Source organism: Salmo trutta, chromosome 10 (genome assembly GCF_901001165.1).
Source record: "Salmo trutta chromosome 10, fSalTru1.1, whole genome shotgun sequence".
NCBI lineage: Eukaryota > Metazoa > Chordata > Actinopteri > Salmoniformes > Salmonidae > Salmo > Salmo trutta.
The window spans coordinates 35,634,245-35,654,127 of NC_042966.1; the positions used below are offsets into that span (position 1 = coordinate 35,634,245).

General features: G+C 42.8%; 1 protein-coding gene and 1 non-coding gene across 2 annotated transcripts in view; one reads left to right on the forward strand and one right to left on the reverse strand.

Moving 5' to 3' along the window:
- The window catches only part of LOC115201650 (dynein heavy chain 17, axonemal), a 98,284-nt gene that overhangs the window by 7,098 nt on the left and 71,303 nt on the right, over window positions 1-19,883 (reverse strand). The window contains exons 63-74 of the mRNA XM_029765459.1: window positions 14,047-14,211; window positions 13,826-13,966; window positions 13,536-13,706; window positions 13,178-13,300; window positions 6,312-6,505; window positions 6,085-6,233; window positions 5,863-5,990; window positions 2,896-3,123; window positions 2,096-2,287; window positions 1,305-1,484; window positions 1,040-1,222; window positions 768-950 (exon numbers count right to left, since the gene is read on the reverse strand). Of these exons, the coding sequence (XP_029621319.1) occupies window positions 768-950; window positions 1,040-1,222; window positions 1,305-1,484; window positions 2,096-2,287; window positions 2,896-3,123; window positions 5,863-5,990; window positions 6,085-6,233; window positions 6,312-6,505; window positions 13,178-13,300; window positions 13,536-13,706; window positions 13,826-13,966; window positions 14,047-14,211 (2,037 nt within the window). The remainder of the gene's footprint in view (window positions 1-767; window positions 951-1,039; window positions 1,223-1,304; window positions 1,485-2,095; window positions 2,288-2,895; window positions 3,124-5,862; window positions 5,991-6,084; window positions 6,234-6,311; window positions 6,506-13,177; window positions 13,301-13,535; window positions 13,707-13,825; window positions 13,967-14,046; window positions 14,212-19,883) is intronic.
- On the forward strand, window positions 7,404-7,456 carry LOC115201795 (U7 small nuclear RNA). The gene has a single exon (XR_003879828.1). It is a non-coding gene; the product is annotated as a U7 small nuclear RNA (small nuclear RNA).

Below are 19,883 nucleotides of genomic sequence, written 5' to 3' on the forward strand. Positions count from 1 at the left end.
TTCTTTGCTAGTTAGTGAGGTATTAGCCCAGTTATAGATGATTTGTAGTCAGCAATGGGGGAGTGATTGCTTCCTACAAGAACATAAAACATGTACATTTCTAGACATCTTTGAAAAGCGATTCAGGTAAAGAGCTTTTTTTGTTGTCTTAAAGGGGCAGTGTTGTGTTTTGAGACAGGCTTGAATAACCTAAGTAGTCAATAGACAGGGTAGAATAATTTGGTATGGAAATAATTATGCATTTTATTTTGTAAAGTGGTTTCTTGCATCAAACAACAACATTTTCAGTCGCCTCCTTGTCTGAAGGACAGGTAGATAAACAGGTTAATGTCAAGCCCTGCATGTTTTTTTTCAAAAGACCCATGGAATGTAGACCTACATTGAACACCACACATCGGCTGCTACTATAGGCTGAATGACAGAACAGCTATTTCCATGTTAAAATGTTATGGGATGTATTTTCTCCATTTGTTTTTGATGGTAAGCCACTGGTAGGTTTACATTATGATCAAATAGCCACAGCAGCCTAATTGACCACTGTTAAAACTGTAACTTAAAGTGGGTACAGCCTGATTGTTCACTGTAAACGTGCGCTGGAAGTTGCACAGAATTTTCACAACGTTCAAATTTGCGCTCAGCAGACCTGAAATTTGCTCAGTGCTGGAAAGAATTTGAGAGAACATCGGTCACACCATTCCTTTCAGTATGACTACAGACAACCACTGTGATGTTATGTTACACACATACACACTCTGTCTCTCCCGTACCTTGAGTCCGAGGTTGAGCTCTTTGAGAGAGCGCGTGATCTCCTTGGTGAGGAAGTTCATCCTCTCACACTCCTGGAAGGCCACGATGATGTAGGGAGTTCTCTCCTCCACCTTGGCCATTATCTCTATCATGTTGAAACCATCTGGTAGCTTCTCCAGGATCTCATCCAGGATGCCCTTCACCTGTAGGGGAAAACACAGGCACACACAGGTCAGGACTCTAGTGGGGGTTACTTAAAGGCTCTGAGGTGTGGTGATAGTGTTTTTCATACCTTATCCTCTCTGGACACCCCTCCTCCCCCGGCTGCGTCCGACTCTTTGGGCTGCATTTCCAGCACGGTGCGGAACAGCTTCTCTGAAGTGATGGTGAGGAAGCCAATCTCAGCGTTGGGGTGGAGGCCGTACAAGTAGGGGCTCTCTGGAGGCAGCACCTCATCTATGTACATATGGTAGCCCTGGACACACACTGAGGGTTACTGATAGGTAACAATAATTGTAGTTTTCAAGGTTGTTATCGTGTGTGTGTGTGTTCCAAACCTTGTAGTCAGAGTTGGGTGGTACAGGGAAGCTGGGTGCGAGGTACAGCTCTCCCTCAAGCATCTCAGGTCTGACATACTCCTCCAGATAGGTACGACACAACTTCCTGTCCCAGTCGTCTGTGATGTGGCCGCCGTACATGATCTCCCCAAACAGATAGCGCAGGTCGTCCCACGGCACCTGGAGAGAGAGGGAGGTGGGGTGAGAGAATGGAGGGAGAGAGGGGGAGGTGGGGTGAGAGAATGGAGGGAGAGAGAAATGGAGAAAGAAGAAGGGGGAGAGAGAGAGTGGGGTCAGACACACACTACAAGCATCGCCACCAATGTGCCGTTGTACCTGCTACACAGAAACCAACCAAAATCAACTTATTTGATTAGAATGAATGCGCACATCAGCCATCGAGCATTGAACCTCAGCGATTCTTGAGCTTGGAAACTGACACTGGACACGATGCAACGCAAACGGTATAGCAGCTTTCATTGATTTCAAAGGAAGCAGTCCCTCAATGGCTGATGGCTGTTGTGCAGCAGGGCCATAAAGCTCTAGGCTGATTGAGAGATGGTGATGTCAGTCACACATTCATTCACCTTGGAGTTGGCCTCCGGGTAGTTGGTGATGCCAGTCACTCACTCACTCACCTTGGAGTTGGCCTCTGGGTAGTTGGTGATGCCAGTCACTCACTCACTCACTCACCTTGGAGTTGGCCTCCGGGTAGTTGGTGATGCCAGTCACTCACTCACTCACCTTGGAGTTGGCCTCCAGGTAGTTGGTGATGCCAGTCACTCACTCACCTTGGAGTTGGCCTCCAGGTAGTTGTAGAGCACATTGACGGAGATGGTGAGGTCTCCGTTGTTGAAGGGGTAAGATCTGTTCCAGCCCTGAGCTCCAAACTTCCTCCTCTCAGCCACCACAGCGTGGAAGTAGCACAACGCAAACAGAATCACCTTGAACTCTGACTCTTTAGAGCACATTTCCAGAGTGTCCTAACACACACGTAGAGATAGGGAAGAGATTACATTCAACTCAAATTCAATTTAAGTGTGTGCATGTACTGTACACTGAGTACACCAAACATTAAGAACACCTTCCTAATATTGAGTTCCACCCCCCCTAGGGATGCTGGCCCATGTTGACTCCAATGCTTCCCACAGTTGTGTCAAGTTGGCTAGATGTCCTTTGGGTGGTGGACCATTCTTGATACACACGGGAAACTGTTGAGCGTGAAAAACCCAGCAGCGTTGCAGTTCTTGACACAAACCGGTGCACCTGGCATCTACTACCATACCCCGTTCAAAGGCACATAAATCTTTTGTCTTGCCCATTCACCCTCTGAATGGCACACATACACAACCCATGTCTTAAGGGAAGGCTTAAAAATCCTTAACCTGTCTCCTCCCCTTCATCTACACTGATTGAAGTGGATTTAACAAGTGACATCAATAAGGGATCCTAGCTTTCACTTGGATTCACCTGGTCAGTCTGTCATGGAAAGAGCATGTTTTGTAAACTCAGTGTATATGCATAGTTGTCTCCGTTTCAGCACCAACTGGTAAAAATACTGTTTGTGTGTGTGAGCATACGTATGTGTTACCTGGTTGAAGAGATACAGGGCCTTGTGCAGGTTAGCTTGCATGCCGGTGGGCGGTTCGTTGGTGATCTTAATGCCATTCTCCAGCAGGCCCTGGGGGATGTAGTGCGACTCTGGCGTGGGCGAAGGCTCAGCTGACATGTACACGCGATAGTCATCATGGCTACCCATGCTGTAGCGCTCCACTAGTTTATCCAGGCTGCCCAGCCACTTGGCCACCAGGTGGATGTTCTACAAAGGGGAGAGTTTATTATTGAATACCTGGCGAGTAGTCTATATACACGGAACAAAAATATAAACGCAACATTCAGCAATTTCAAAGATTTTACCGAGTTACCGTTCATGTACCGAAATCTGTCAATTCAAATAAATTCATTAGGCCCTAATCTATGGATTTCACATGACTGGGAATACAGATATGCATCTGCCGGTCACAGATACCTTAAAAAAAGGTAGAGGCGTGGATCAGAAAACCAGTCAGTATCTGTTGTGACCACCATTTTCCTCATGCAGTGCAACACATAGAGTTGATCAGGCTGTTGATTGTGGCCTGTGGAAAGTTGTCCCACTCCTTTTCAATGACTGTGCGAAGTTGCTGGATATTGTTGGGGACTGGAACAAGTTGTCGATCCAGAGCATCCCAAACATGCTCAATGGGTGACATGTCTGTTGAGTATGCAGGCCATGGAAGAACTGGGACATTTTCAGCCACCAGGAAGTGCGTACAGATCCTTGCGACATGGGGCCGTGCATTATCATGCTGAAACATGAGGTGATGGCGGCGGAAGAAAAAAACAACAATGGGCCTCAGGATCTTGTCACGGTATCTCTGTGCATTCAAATTGCCATCAATAAAATGCAATTGTGTTTGTTGTCCATAGATTTTGACTGCCCATACCATAAACCCACTGCCACCATGGGGCACTCTGTTCACAACATTGTCATCAGCAAATCGCTCGTACACATGACACCATACACGCTGTCTGCCATCTGCCCGGTACAGTTGAAACCAGGATTCATCTGTAAAGAGCACACTTCTCCAGCATGCCAGTGGCCATCGAAGGTGAGCATTTGCCCACTGAAGTTGGTTACAATGCTGAACTGCAGTCAGGTAAAAACCCTGGTGAGGACGACGAGCATGCAGATGAGCTTCCCTGAGACGGTTTCTGACAGTTTGTGTAGAAATTCTTCAGTTGTGCAAACATACAGTTTCATCAGCTGTCCGGTGGCTGGTCTCAGATGTAGGAAATTAAGGTAGAGAAATTAACATTAAATTCTCTGACAACAGCTCTCGTGGACATTTCTGCAGCCAGCATGCCAATTGCAATCCCTCAATGCTTGAGACAGCTGTGGCATTGTGTTGTGTGACAAAACTGCACATTTTAGAGTGGCCTTTTAAAAATAAAATAATAAAAAATTATGTATGAAATGTATGCTCTGGATAAGAGCGTCTGCTAAATGACTAAAATGTCAAATGTAATTGTACCCAGCACAAGGTGCGCCTGTGTAATGATCATGCTGTTTAATCAGCTTCTTGATATGCCACACCTGTCAGATGGATGGATTATCTTGGAAAATGAGAAATGCTTACTAACAGGGATGTAAACATATTTGTCCACATAATTTGAGAGAAATAAGCTTTTTGTGCGTATCGATCATTATCTGGGATCTTTTATTTCAGCTCATGAAACATGGGATCAAAACTTTCTATGTTGCGTTTATATTTTTGCTCATTGTAGTTAGTCTATAACTAGTCTATATTAGGTTACATGCAGTTTAATAACAACCAGAGCCATATAAAGCATTAGGAAAAAATATCCTTCACGTTGGAACAAAATATTCCATGACAATGGATGTGTCCCAAATGGCACCTATTATAGGACCCAATCAAATCTGCCATGCGGAGAACGCAGACAGAATCATGGAATTCAGACATTAAAACGGAATTCAATAATATTCAAAAATGTATTGAACTTAGTAGGAAATCAACTAAATATATTGAATTTATTAGAAAATGTATAAATTTGCCCAAGATTATCATAAGAGATTAACAAAATGCATCATTGATTCCTATTTTCCTTCAACTTTCTGAAGAGGCAATGCGGGAATGCCCCTCTGTGTGTGCCTACTTTATGTAGCCGTTAGCCAGCTGATCCGACGCGCTTGCTTACAGCTGCACTAGGATCGGACAGGCTTCCTGTGTAGATTAAGACACAGAGGAGCTGGCATGAGATATGGCTCGGAAAACGTACCTCAATCAAGGGGTGAGAAATGCAGGGTACTTCGAATTGTCCCATTATCCCAACTGTTACACCGAGAAGATTGAACGACTGCTAGTCTTTAAGTAAACTGCAGTGTCTTAATCTACACAGGAAGCCTGGCCAACCCTAGTGCAGCTGTACGCAAGCGGGTCGGATCTGCTGGCTAGTGGCCTTTAGTGATGATGCCAATGATAACCTTCAACAATTAAATGTTAACTACAAAGTAGTCTATGTGGACCTGACAGAACAATATTATGATTATTTGCATTAATGCAGTGGCGATTTGTTTATCAAACTCTGCAATCACATGTGCACTACAGAAACACCACTAACCAAACAAGTAACTTGCTGGTGCACACTTGAATTAAAGCGCATCTTCATCCAAAAATGAAAATTTCTTATATTTTTCCCAAACCTCAAAAGAGGTCTCCTGATGTGGTTTAAGTATTGTTGTGGACTTAGAACAGACAATGTTGTTGTTTTTCTATTAAAAAAGTGTGATTTTGAGAGTGAAAACCTGAAAAAACTAAATGGAGAAAATGGAATTTGGGGAAAAGAATGTATGGAATTAGGCAAAAAATAAACCATTTACATAAGAACCTACTGTTCTCCGGTCTATATAGTTGAATAGGGTTCCATTTGAGATGAAGACAATACTGTTCAAACTCCAGCCTGTGAGTAAGGAGTAAGTGGTGCCCATTCAGTGTACCTGCAGTATAACCCAGTGTCCTTCTCTAGCTGCCATGTTCAGAGCAGCCTCGGCCACCACCTCCTGGCCCTGACCCAGAGACACGTTGTGGAACTTCCCGTTGTCAAAGGTGAAACCCATCTTCTTACCTGGACCAAATGAAAGGATGGCAGGTTAGACATGAAACAGATAGGGTTCAAGGCCCTACAGCAAGTATGTGTGTGTGTGCGTGCGTGTACAGACCTAGAGCCTCCACATCTTTGAGGGGGTCGACTCCCGGGGAGAGGATGAAGAACATGGGAGTAGACGAGCTGCTCTCCTCAAATGATACGGCGAACTCCACGCTCCTCCCCTCCACGTACTTTGTACCCATCTTCTCCTCCACAAAGGTACTACAACACACAGAACAAACACTCAACATTACCAGAACAAACATCTGCTTCCTTTACACTGGAGTGTGTGTCTTGTACCTGACTGCGTAGGATATCCGGTCCGGTCTCATACACCTCATCATGCAGAGTTTCTGGAGGCCCGTTTTGTTCTTCCACTCCTGAGGAAACTTTTCCTTCTCCGGAGCCTCCGACTCAACAAACTTCTTCCAGCGCTTTGCAGATCCCTCCATGTCCCGGTCCAGGTTCTTAAACTCATCAAACTCCGACAGGGCCTGACACACACACACACACACACACACACACACACACACACACACACACACACACACACACACACACACACACACACACACAAACCTCTATTACTCAGCTCTGCAGGTGGATAGTGTGTGTCAGTAGAGTGTGTGTGTGTGTGTGATTGTCGGTAAACTCTCAGAAATAAAGGTGTACAAACGCTTGTCACTGTAGTGGTACGTAATTTGTACCTTTTAGTTATAGGTACATCAATGTACCCTTGCCTTTTTAGGGTACCATCACATTGACAAGGTCATTTGTTCCTTTTAAGTGGCAAAAAGGTTTTGGGGTGTTGTTTTAACACTGTAGGGTGTAAAGCCTTTTTGCATATTTCCCAGGGTGTCTTTCAAGTAAATCTGAGTTACCAGTACCACCCATGACTGTTTTTGCTAGTGACAGAGACATGGTTTGATCATTGAAATTAAACTCTTTATGACAACACATTACATACAGGTAACTGCCAAAATAATGGAAACACTTCAGTAAATGAGGGACACAAAGTATATTGAAAGCAGGTGCTTCCACACAGGTGTGGTTCCTGAGTTAATTAAGCAATTAACATCCCATCATCCCACATGAAATACTAAAGTTTACTATAGAATACTACAGTAATTAGCAATCTGTAGTATACTATAGTAAATACTGCAGTCAGCAAAAACACTACACTTTTTAAAATATAGTAAATACTACAGTATTTAATTTGCATATACCATGCCCATTCCCCTCCCCCATTTCACAATTTGTGACACCTATAAGTGAGAAAGCTAAATGCCAAGTAAATGCCAAGTATATATTGTGTTCCCAACAGGTTATAGAAAAGAGCAGAAGCTCTGAACTATCTTTTCAGACCCCAGTACAACCTACCTACAGACTGGAAAATGTACTCTTTTAGTATTTCTCCAGTAGGTTTCCTGAAGGAGAAAGCCCACTTATATGTCAAAGATAATAAAACAAAAACACTATAGTAAATACTACAGTAATGTATGCAAAAATACTACAGTACACTACAATCCGCAAAAACACTACATTAATTACTATAGTATATACTTCAGTTATCTTACTACAGTAGTTATACTATAATTAACTGTAAATACTACAGTATTAAAAAAGTATACAGTGAATCCTACAGTAAATTCCACAAAAACACTACAGTAAATACTATATAATTAATACCATTGTATACTATAGTATTTTTTCATTTGGGATGCTTAGGGTCATGTACAAAAATGTTGGGCAGGTCATTATTTTGGCAACCATAGCTATGTCCCCATTGGATAACAATGCCCCAACCCACAGGGCACGAGAGGTCACTGAATAGTTGATTGCTCCATGCTTGATTGTTCATCTTGATCATAATAGATTCATCAAGTATATGGTTTGGCTACGTGGCTACACGCAGCCAGAGACAGTAGCAGCAGCATCGCCCTTGCAAAAAAAACGCTAGAGATTGGCAAGTGAAACGCACAGTGGGCACTCTGATTGGACCAGCAAACTGTCAATCAAAACAGGGGTGAGCTAGCAACAGATTGTTGATTTTCTGTACAGCTATAGGTTCCGGTGAAGCGCAAACGTCAGATTGTAGTGAGAGGATTGCCATAATAAATAAATATGCAGCTCCAAAAAAAATTGGTGATCAAGAATATTAACTGTTTACTTTGCAAGCTCACCAGCAATGGTGGCAACAATTACTAGCATAGGTCTACTGGTCTTTTGGTATGTAACAATTGCTTAATATTGATAATTTACTTATGAAGCTTGTATTTGGAATGTGTTGTTAAAATGAAATATTACTGTGGCGAAGAGGCGCTGCTCTTCACGTGCAATCTCCAGACTCCCGCCAGTAGTTTTTTTTCTTCCTCTTGTTGAAATAAAATATTTGCTGTTGCTTTCACACGTTTAAATGCATAGGCCCTATGTGGTAAATCTATATTCCATCTAATACTACAATAATTGCTAGCGTTTCATCATTCCATTGCCTTACTGTTTACTGCAACACGTTGACATTTCTGTTTCTTGTTTGATAGGCCTACGATACATTTTCATTTTATAGCCAACCATTTCTTACCCTGCTCACAGTGGGCGTGATGTTTATAGTGCACATGGACATTCGCAAGACTCATGAGGTAGAAGTTATATTTATTTAATTCAATATATAGTTTCATTTGTTCATGTTTCCCGGGTTATGTCAGAGTTGCGCGTGTCTGTCCAATGTCTGTCATTTTTGTTGCGCCTTAGTGCGCATACAAATAGGCGACATGGCCTGCGCTCCACGCTTTGGAGTCAGAACGTTGAATAAGATCAAATGATTGTTCCATGTATGCATGGTGTTGGAATATCATTAATAATCATTACGTCTACGTAAGACCAACGTAGCAATGGATGTGGAAATTTCCTTTAACATTGTAGAACCATTTTATTGGTTATAATTGCCAATTGGGTAATTGTATGGTCCTGGGGGCCAAGTACTTATTATATAGGCCTACTTGTTTGAGCTCCTGTTAGACAAATTCTATTTGGTTTCTCAGATAGGGCAGTTTAAGCCTGATACAGAGACTATTCCCTGTGTATATTTTGTATGATATAGTGCTTTCACCATTGGATCACCAAGACCTGTAAATAAATGTACACTCTGAGCTCGTCAACCTGCCTTGCCTTCTGCTGCTACAAGGTCTATATTTTACAATTACATAGGCTGCTAACAAAAATATGTTGTAGACAAAATAATGAAAAGGGCTGTCCTGTAGCCTCGATAGACAAAGATTTGTAGTTGAACAAGTCGTTGCATGTATACATACAGTTGAAGTCTGAAGTTTACATACACCTTAGCCAAATACATTTAAACTGTTTTTCACAATTCCTGACATTTAATCACATTCCCAGTGGGTCAGAAGTTTACATACACTCAATTAGTATTTGGTAGCATTGCCTTTAAATTGTTTAACTTGAGTCAAACGTTTCAGGTTAGCCTTCCACAAGCTTCCCACAATAAGTTGGGTGAATTTTGGCCCATTCCTCCTGACAGAGCTAGTGTAACTGAGTCAGGTTTGTAGGCCTCCTTGCTCGCACATGCTTTTTAAGTTCTGCCCACAGATTTTCTATAGGATTGAGGTCAGGGCTTTGTGATGGCCACTCCAACACCTTGACTTTGTTGTCTTTAAGCCATTTTGCCACAACTTTGGAAGTATGCTTGGGGTCATTGTCCATTTGGAAGACCCATTTGCGACCAAGCTTTAACTTCCTGACTGATGTCTTGAGATGTTGCTTCAATATATCCACATAATTTCGCTTCCTCATGATGCCATCTATTTTGTGAAGAGCACCAGTCTCTCCTGCAGCAAAGCACCCCCACAACATGATGCTGCCACCCCCGTGCTCCCCATTTTTCCTCCAAACATAACGATGGTCATTATGGCCAAACAGTTCTATTTTTGTTTCATCAGACCAGAGGACATTTCTCCAAACAGTACGATCTTTGTCCCCATGTGCAGTTGCAAACCGTAGTCTACTTTTTTTATGCCGGTTTTGGAGCAGTGGCTTCTTCCTTGCTGAGTGGCCTTTCAGGTTATGTCGATATAGGACTCATTTTACTGTGGATATAGATACTTTTGACCTGTTTCCTCCAGCATCTTCACAAGGTCCTTTGCTGTTGTTCTGGGATTGATTTGCACTTTTCGCACCAAAGTACGTTCATCTCCAGGAGACATAACGCGTCTCGTTCCTGAGCAGTATGAAGGCTGCGTGGTCTCATGGTGTTTATACTTGCGAACTATTGTTTGTACAGATGAACGTGGTACCTTCAGGCGTTTGGAAATGTCTCCCAAGGATGAACCAGACTTGTGGAGGTCTACAATTTTTTTTCTGAGGTCTTGGCTGATTAATTTTGATTTTCCCATGATGTCAAGCAAGGAGGCACTGAGTTTGAAGGTAGGCCCTGAAATACATCCACAGGTACACCTCCAATTGACTCAAATGATGTCAATTAGCCAGAAGCTTCTAAAGCCATGACATCATTTTCTGGAATTTTCCAAGCTGTTTAAAAGCACAGTCAACTTAGTGTATGTAAACTTCTGACTCACTGGAATTGTGATAGTGAATTATAAGTGAAATAATCTGTCTGTAAACAATTGTTGGAAAGATTACTTGTGTCATGCACAAAGTAGATGTCCTAACCGACTTGCCAAAACTATAGTTTGTTAACAAGAAATTTGTGGAGTGGTTGAAAACTAGTTTTAATGACTCCAATCTAAGTGTATGTAAACTTCTGACTTCAACTGTATATATACTGCTCAAAAAAATAAAGGGAACACTTAAACAACACAATGTAACTCCAAGTCAATCACACTTCTGTGAAATCAAACTGTCCACTTAGGAAGCAACACTGATTGACAATAAATTTCACATGCTGTTGTGCAAATGGAATAGACAACAGGTGGAAATTATAGGCAATAAGCAAGACACCCCCAATAAAGGAGTGGTTCTGCAGGGGGTGACCACAGACCACTTCTCAGTTTCTATGCTTCCTGGCTGATGTTTTGGTCACTTTTGAATGCTGGCGGTGTTTTCACTCTAGTGGTAGCATGAGACGGTGTCTACAACCCACACAAGTGGCTCAGGTAGTGCAGCTCATCCAGGATGGCACATCAATGCGAGCTGTGGCAAGAAGGTTTGCTGTGTCTGTCAGCGTAGTGTCCAGAGCATGGAGGTGCTACCAGGAGACAGGCCAGTACATCAGGAGATGTGGAGGAGGCCGTAGGAGGGCAACAACCCAGCAGCAGGACCGCTACCTCCGCCTTTGTGCAAGGAGGAGCACTGCCAGAGCCCTGCAAAATGACCTCCAGCAGGCCACAAATGTGCATGTGTCTGCTCAAATGGTCAGAAACAGACTCCACGAGGGTGGTATGAGGGTCTGATGTCCACAGTTGGGGGTTGTGCTTACAGCCCAACACCGTGCAGGACGTTTGGCATTTGCCAGAGAACACCAAGATTGGCAAATTTGCCACTGGCGCCCTGTGCTCTTCACAGATGAAAGCAGGTTCACACTGAGCACGTGACAGATGTGACAGAGTCTGGAGACGCCGTGGAGAACGTTCTGCTGCCTGCAACATCCTCCAGCATGACCGGTTTGGCGGTGGGTCAGTCATGGTGTGGGGTGGCATTTCTTTGGCACTCCTCCATGTGCTCACCAGAGGTAGCCTGACTGTCATTAGGTACCGAGATGAGATCTTCAGACCCCTTGTGAGACCATATGCTGGTGCGGTTGGCCCTGGGTTCCTCCTAATGCAAGACAATGCTAGACCTCATGTGGCTGGAGTGTGTCAGCAGTTCCTGCAAGAGGAAGGCATTGATGCTATGGACTGGCCCGCCCGTTCCCCAGACCTGAATCCAATTGAGCACATCTGGGACATCATGTCTCGCTCCATCCACCAACGCCACGTTGCACCACAGACTGTCCAGGAGTTGGCGGATGCTTTAGTCCAGGTCTGGCAGGAGATCCCTCAGGAGACCATCCGCCACCTCATCAGGAGCATGCCCAGGCGTTGTAGGGAGGTCATACAGGCACGTGGAGGCCACACACACCGCTGAGCCTCATTTTGACTTGTTTTAAGGACATTACATCAAAGTTGGATCAACCTGTAGTGTGGTTTTCCACTTTAATTTTGAGTGTGACTCCAAATCCAGACCTCCATGGGTTGATAAATTGGATTTCCATTGATTATTTGTGTGTGATTTTGTTGTCAGCACATTCAACTATGTAAAGAAAAAAGTATTTAATAAGATTATTTCTTTCATTCAGATCTAGGATGTGTTGTTTAAGTGTTCCCTTTATTTTTTTGAGCAGTGTATATATATTTTTTTACTTGACTTGAAAAGTTGTGACTTGACTTGCTCCTAGAATGCACGACTTTGACTCGAGTCTTGATCCGTTCTACTTGGGACACGACTTGAGACTTGCTTGTGACTCAAATAATAGTGACTTGGTCCCACCTCTGGCAATAAGTCCAACTTCTAACAGCTTGGATTCGTTTAGAAAATTGTATGTTATTTGTCTTTGTGTAAAAAATAAAAAAAATAATCAAAAGGCACTTGCACGTCTGAGCTATCTTTTTTGCAGGTGCATGGTAACAGTTGAATAAGATGAGAAAAAAGCAGGAATCCGCACACTGCTCTTTAAGAAGCTTTACGTATCGGCCTCACGGCCTTCGTCAGAGCTTTTGAGGCCGATACGTAAAGCTTATTAAAGAGCAGTGATACTATCAAGAACAGTGTGCGGGTTCCTTCTTTGTTCTCATTTATCTTTGTGTAGCATAAGATCAATCAATGTGCATGCAAAAACACACATTCAAACAAACAATTCAAAAAAATAAACTTGCAATAGAGCATGCTGGGAAATATTATAATGATGGGTGAGGCATTTGAGTGTGTGTGATGACTGTACCTTTATATTCAAAATATACCATTATAATAGATTATCCGCACATGTACCCTAAAAGGTACCGCACAGTACCATGTGAGATTATATGTGTACCTCTGAAAGGACATTATGTAAATGTTGATATTTTTGTACCCCTGGTTACAATACTGTACCCTAACCATACTCTTTCTTCTGAGAGTGTAGAGTATGTGTGCGTGTGTGTTTGGGCTGTGCCCACCTTGATGCCACCCCAGCCCTGGTTGGCCAGGAAGTCGACCGGAGAGCTCAGGCCAGCTTTGTACGGGAACCTCAGGAGGAAGTCCAGCTCAGTAGGGTTGATCTCCTTCTTCATCAGCAAGATCTACTCACACACACATATATGAATAGTATGCTCATCCACCAAGCAGAAATGTTCTACGTAAGTATATGGGCCTATGTGTGTCACCAAATGTCACTTTGATTCTGTAAGTTCCTATTTTGTCAAAAGTCATTCTGTCTGCATCCCAAACGGTACCCTATTCCCTATTTAGTGCTCTACTTTTGACCAGGGCTCATAGGGCACTCTATTCACTAGTCTGTCTGGTGTGTTTTCTGACCTGGAATGCGACCTGAGCGATGAAGGTAAGCTTGTCCCTCTCAAACAGACTGCGGTTGGTGTACATGAACACAGAGTAGGTGATCTGGTCTATCAGGTTGTTCACTCTGTGTTTCACCTCGTCCGCCGGCTCTGTAAGCATGATGGCCACCTCAAACACAACACTGAAGGCCTACACACACAGACAGACACACACACACAAAACCAAGTATTCATAAAATATTAGTTCTGAGGTTGATAATAAAGTCATGAGTATTGAGAGTGTGATTCTAAAGTCCTGTGGAGTGTTACCTTGAGGGAGAACTGGTAGATGGGGTTGATTTTGTTCAGGTCGTTGAGGATAAAGTAGAGCAGAGCAGCTCGTATCGACGCAGGTCTGTAGTTCTCTCTGGCCTCGTTGATCTTAACCTCTGTTATCTTTGCTTCGCGCACCTGAAGGCCACAAACCCAAACACTCCACTCACCTTCACACCATAATAGACCATCATTAGAGAAAGTGTGTTTGTGTGTACCTTCTCCTCGATCTCGGTGGCGGTTGCTTTGGTGATTTCCAGGTTCTCTACAAGGGCGGTGTCTCCCAAAAAGTTGCCAGAGGCGGCCGAGAGGCGAGCCAACAGAGAGTCCTCCAGCTGCTTCAGCACAATCTTAAAGTTGTTTTGCTGCTTGGTCAGCTCAGCCTATATACACATCACAGAGCAACGGGGACGGGTTAGTCACAGCACCCGGAGTAGAGTAGAGTTGGGTCCGTTTTGCATTTTCCCCACTAATGGATAAAATGGTTGGGGAATGTAGAAGCTGATCCTAGATCAAGTTGTGTGGTTCCCAACACTTCACCCCGGAGCCACACCACCTACCACTCATCCTGAAGAAATACACTTGAACACAGGGGAACTGACTTTTTTGTTGTTGTCACAAACCAGATCAATTATATTGGATATTATTTTTCATTGCTTGATTTGGCTTGCCCTCTCTCTACACACACAAAAATGGTTCTACAGTGCCAAATAAGGGTTATTTGGCTTGTAACCATAGCGGATCCCTTTTGGGGTGCTATATAGAACCCTTATTTGAAGGTACTATAAAGAACCATGCTCATAAGGTTCTCAAATAAACCTTTATGGTGCTATAAAGAACCCTTTCCTAAGCGACAAAGAATCATTAAAAAGGTTCTAAATAGCAAAGGGTTCTTTATCTTTATGGAAAATGGTTCTATAAATAACCTTTCTCGATCTCAAAGGTTCTACAAAGAACCTTTTGAAGAACCATACAGGGTTTTTTATTCTGGTGAGCCATATTAAATTGTAAAAATTCCATAGGTGTATTATTGTGTTAATTGACTAGTTGAATCGGGTGTGCTAACCCTGCCATGGCTGGGGGTCCCTGAGGAGAACTGAGAACCACTGATTTAGTCAACAGTTCTCAATTGACACAAAGCCTTTGTTACAAGCCATAGTCATATTTAACTGATGGATGCTACTGAATGTAAATGCAATATATTAAAATGTAAACGTAATAGATGAATGCAAGCCTAGAAAATGTCTCTGTTTTTTCCTGTGTTGAGTCATTACACAATCATTTAGTTCTATTTGTCTTGTTTTAAATGTATTTAATTCTGTGTTTGAGCTGTTCTTGTTTATTCATGTTCTGTATTATGTCATGCTTTGTGTAGACCACAGTAAAAGTAGCAGCTGCTTTGCAACAGCTAATGGGGATCCTAATAAAATACCAAATACCAAACATTTAATGACATAACACAACAGATTAGATAAACTGGAATGACACTCTCACCCACGATTGCACAAAGTGAGCTGTGAGAAAACCACGCCCCTTTATTTTAATTATTATTTATTTATTTCACCTTTATTTAACCAGGTAGGCCAGTTGAGAACATGTTCTCATTTACAACTGCGACCTGGAACAGATAAAGCAAAGCAGTGCGACAAAAAACAACACAGAGTTACACATGGAATAAACAAAAGTACAGTCAATAACAATAGAAAAAATCTATATACAGTGTGTGCAAATGGAGTAAGGAGGTAGGCAATAAATAGGCCATAGTAGCGAAGTAATTACAATTTAGCAAATTAACACTGGAGTGATAGATGTGCATATGATGTGCAAGTAGAAATACTGGTGTGTGGGCTGTGTACAGATGGGCTGTGTACAGCTGCAGCGATCGGTGAGCTGCTCAGATAGCTGATGCTTAAAGTTACTGAGGGAGATATAAGTCTCCAACTTAAGCAATTTTTGCAATTCATTCCAGTCATTGGCGGCAGAGAACTGGAAGGAAAGGTGGCCAAAGGCGGTGTTGGCTTTGGGGATGACCAGTGAGATATACCTGCTGGAGCGCGTGCTACGGGTGGGTGTTGTTATGGTGACCAGTGAGCTGAGATAAGGCGGAGCTTTACCTAGCAAAGACTTATAGATGACCTGGAGCCAGTGGGTCTGGCGACGAATATGTGGTGAGGGCTAGCAGACGAGAGCATACAGGTCGCAGTGGTGGGTGGTATATGGGGCTTTGGTGACAAAATGGATGGCACTGTGATAGACTGCATCCAGCTTGTTGAGTAGAGTGTTGGAGGCTATTTTGTAAATGCCATCGCCGAAGTCGAGGATCGGAAGGATAGTCAGTTTTACGAGGGTATGTTTGGCAGCGTCAGCAAAGGAAGCTTTGTTGCGAAATAGGAAGCTGATTCTAGATTTAATTTTGGATTGGAGATGCTTAATATGAGTCTGGAAGGAGAGTTTACAGTCTAGCCAGACACCTAGGTATTTGTAGTTGTCCACATATTCTAAGTCAGAACCGTCCAGAGTAGTGATGCTGGACGGGCGGGCAGTGACCAGTTGAAGAGCATGCATTTAGTTTTTACTAGCGTTTAAGATCAGTTGGAGGCCACGGAAGGAGTGTTTTATGGTATTGAAGCTCGTTTGGAGGTTTGTTAACACAGTGTCCAAAGAAGGGCCAGATGTATACAGAATAAGCTTGTCTGCGTAGAGGTGGATCAAGGAATCACCCGCAGCAAGAGCGACATCATTGATATATACAGAGAAAAGAGTCTCCCCGAGAATTGAACACTGTGGTACCCCCATAGAGACTGCCAGAGGTCCGGACAACAGGCCCTCCGATTTGACACACTGAACTCTATCTGAGAAGTAGTTGGTGAACCAGGCGAGGCAGTCATTTGAGAAACCAAGGCTGTTGAGTCTGCCAATAAGAATACGGTGATTGACAGAGTCAAAGCCTTGGCTAGGTCGATGAAGACGGATGCACAGTACTGTCTTTTATCGATGGCGGTTATGGTATCATTTAGTACCTTGAGTGTGGCTGAGGTGCACCCATGACCAGCTCGGAAACCGGATTACACAGCGGAGAAGGTATGGTGGATTTGAAATGGTCAGTGATCTGTTTATTAACTTGGCTTTCGAAGACTTTGGAAAGGCAGGGCAGGATGAATATAGGTCTGTAACAGTTTGGGTCTAGAGTGTCACCCTCTTTGAAGAGGGAGATGACCGCGGCAGCTTTCCAATCTTTAGGAATCTCGGATGAAACGAAAGAGAAGTTGAACAGACTAGTAATAGGGGTCGCAACAATGGCGGCGGATAATTTTAGAAAGAGGGGGGCCAGATTGTCTAGCCCAGCTGATTTGTACGAGTCCAGGTTTTGCAGCTTTTTCAGAACATCTGCTATCTGGATTTGTGTGAAGGAGAAGCTAAGGCCATACAAATTTGACTTGATGTATAACAGATGCCCCGCTTAACATTTTTCCCAAACAAATATACAAATAAATGTTTAACAGATTCATTTTAAACTATTCCTTTTGACGAATCGACCGATTCGCTTCGTCACTGTAGTGGTTGGGATTTGGTTCAATCACGGTGAATAGAATCTTGGGAATCAAGTTTGTGAATTGTAAACAGTAAAATAAAAAACGTAGTAGCCTTCCTTATGGATCATGTTGCTGCAAAATTTGATTTGCAGATACACTACATGACCAAAAGTATGTAGACACGTGCTCATCGAACATATCATTCCAAAATCATGGGTTTTATGGAGTTGGTCCCCCCTTTGCTGCTATAACAGCCTCCACCCTTCGGTGAAGACTTTCCACTAGATGTTGGAACAAGGCTGCGAGGGACTTGATTCCATTCAGCCACAAGAGCGTTAGTGAGGTCAGGCACTGATGTTGGGCGATTAGGCCTGGCTCGCAGTCGGCGTTCCAATTCATCACAAAGGTGTTAATTGGGGTTGAGGTCAGGGCTCTGTGCAGGCCAGTCAAGTTCTTCCACACCGATCTCGAAAAACCATTTCTGTATGGACTTCGCTTTGTGCACAGGGGCATTGTCATGCTGAAATAGGAAAGGGCCTTCCCCAAACTGTTGCCACAATGTTAGAAGCTGTAGTTTATGCTTTCAGTACGAGTATTAATTCTCTGACCCTTTGATTGGGTGGACAATATGTCAGTTCATGCTGCAAGAGCTCTGAAGGTTGGAGAATGTCCTCCAGAAGTTAGCATAATCACTGTGTACTATGGAAGGGGTTGAGAACCATGTAGGCAGTATAACGTATCAGGTATTGATGCATGGACCGGTTTAGATTTTTTACTTTACCTTCTATACCGGTATTTTAATGTTTGGTTTGTTAAATGTGATACGCCATGTGTAATGTCAATGTTTATAGTGTACTTCGCTACATCAGTCATCTCTCTCCGCGCCACTTTCCACAGACCTAGCCACGCCCCCTGTCACTCAAGGAGCGCAATAGATGCTCCTCAACCACGAGACACTTGTTTAGTCTGCATGGTCAATGCAGCACATGCAAAAATGTTGATAACAATGCTGTTTTCACTTTGCTTCTTAATATAAATCCACTAGCGTTCTACAATGACACCAGAAGCTTGTGTTTCTTACATCAGCTAGTTTGTCTTTTCTTAGCAAGTTGCTCTAAATCTTGTGAGACACAAAATGTTAGCCGCTAATACTAATAGCTAGCTGGAAAATAAATGTACTGAGTAAGAGCAAACGTAGCTAGCTAATACAGCCTGATAATACCAGGGATGGTGAACTCCTAAATCAGCATGTTGTTTATGCAACAGTATCTTCTAAATCAAAGAGGAATATCCAAAGCAAGAATATGTTAGCTACACGAAGTTGCTAAGAGAAAGCATGCAATGTAGCCAAAGCTAATATGGTCCCCTAGGAAACTCTTATCAAAACAGTTCCTACCCTGTCACAATAACTCCTACCTGGCATTTTATTTCGTTGTCATCTCAAACAACACTGTATTCAAAGTGCTCACTATTATATTCTAACTATAGAATTAGAATAGTCATTCTATTTCCATGATTCCAACAGTTTTGCTCGAATTCCCAAGTCAAATCGCAATTGCAACATTTGGTTAAAAATAAATCCTAGATTATTTGCCCATATTGTGCAGCGCTATGTGGCAGTGTGGAAATTATCTCAATTGAGCAGTGGTGTAAAGTATTTAAGTAAAAATACATTCAAGTACTACTTCAGTACTACTTGCAAGTATTTTTACTTAAGTCATTTTTTTGGTATCTGTACTTTACTATTTTTATTTTTGACTACTTTTACTTCACTACATTCCTAAAGAAAATACTGTACTTTTTACTCCATACATTTTCCCTGACACCTAAAAGTACTCGTTACATTTTGAATGCTTATCAGGACAGGAAAATGGTCCAATTCACGCACTTATCAAGAGAACATCCCTAGTCATCTACTGCCTCTGATCTGGAGGACTCACTAAACACAAATGCTTTGTTTGTAAATTACAGTGGGGGAAAAAAGTATTTGATCCCCTGCTGATTTTGTACGGTTTCCCACTTACAAAGAAATGATCAGTCTATAATTTTAATAGTAGGTTTATTTGAACAGTGAGAGACAGAATAACAATAAAAAAATCCTGAAAAATGCATGTCAAAAATGTTATAAAATGATTTGCATTTTAATGAGGGAAATAAGTATTTGACACTTCTGCAAAACATGACTTAGTACTTGGTGGCAAAACCCTTGTTGGCAATCACAAAGGTCAGACATTTCTTGTAGTTGGCCACCAGGTTTGCACACATCTCAGGAGGGATTTTGTCCCACTCCTCTTTGCAGATCTTCTCCAAGTCATTAAGGTTTCGAGGCTGACGTTTGGCAACTCGAACATTCAGCTCCCTCTACAGATTTTCTATGAGATTAAGGTCTGGAGACTGGCTAGGCCACTCCAGGACCTTAATGTGCTTCTTCTTGAGCCACTCCTTTGTTGCCTTGGCCGTGTGTTTTGGGTCATTGTCATGCTGGAATACCCATCCACAACCCATTTTCAATGCCCTAGCTG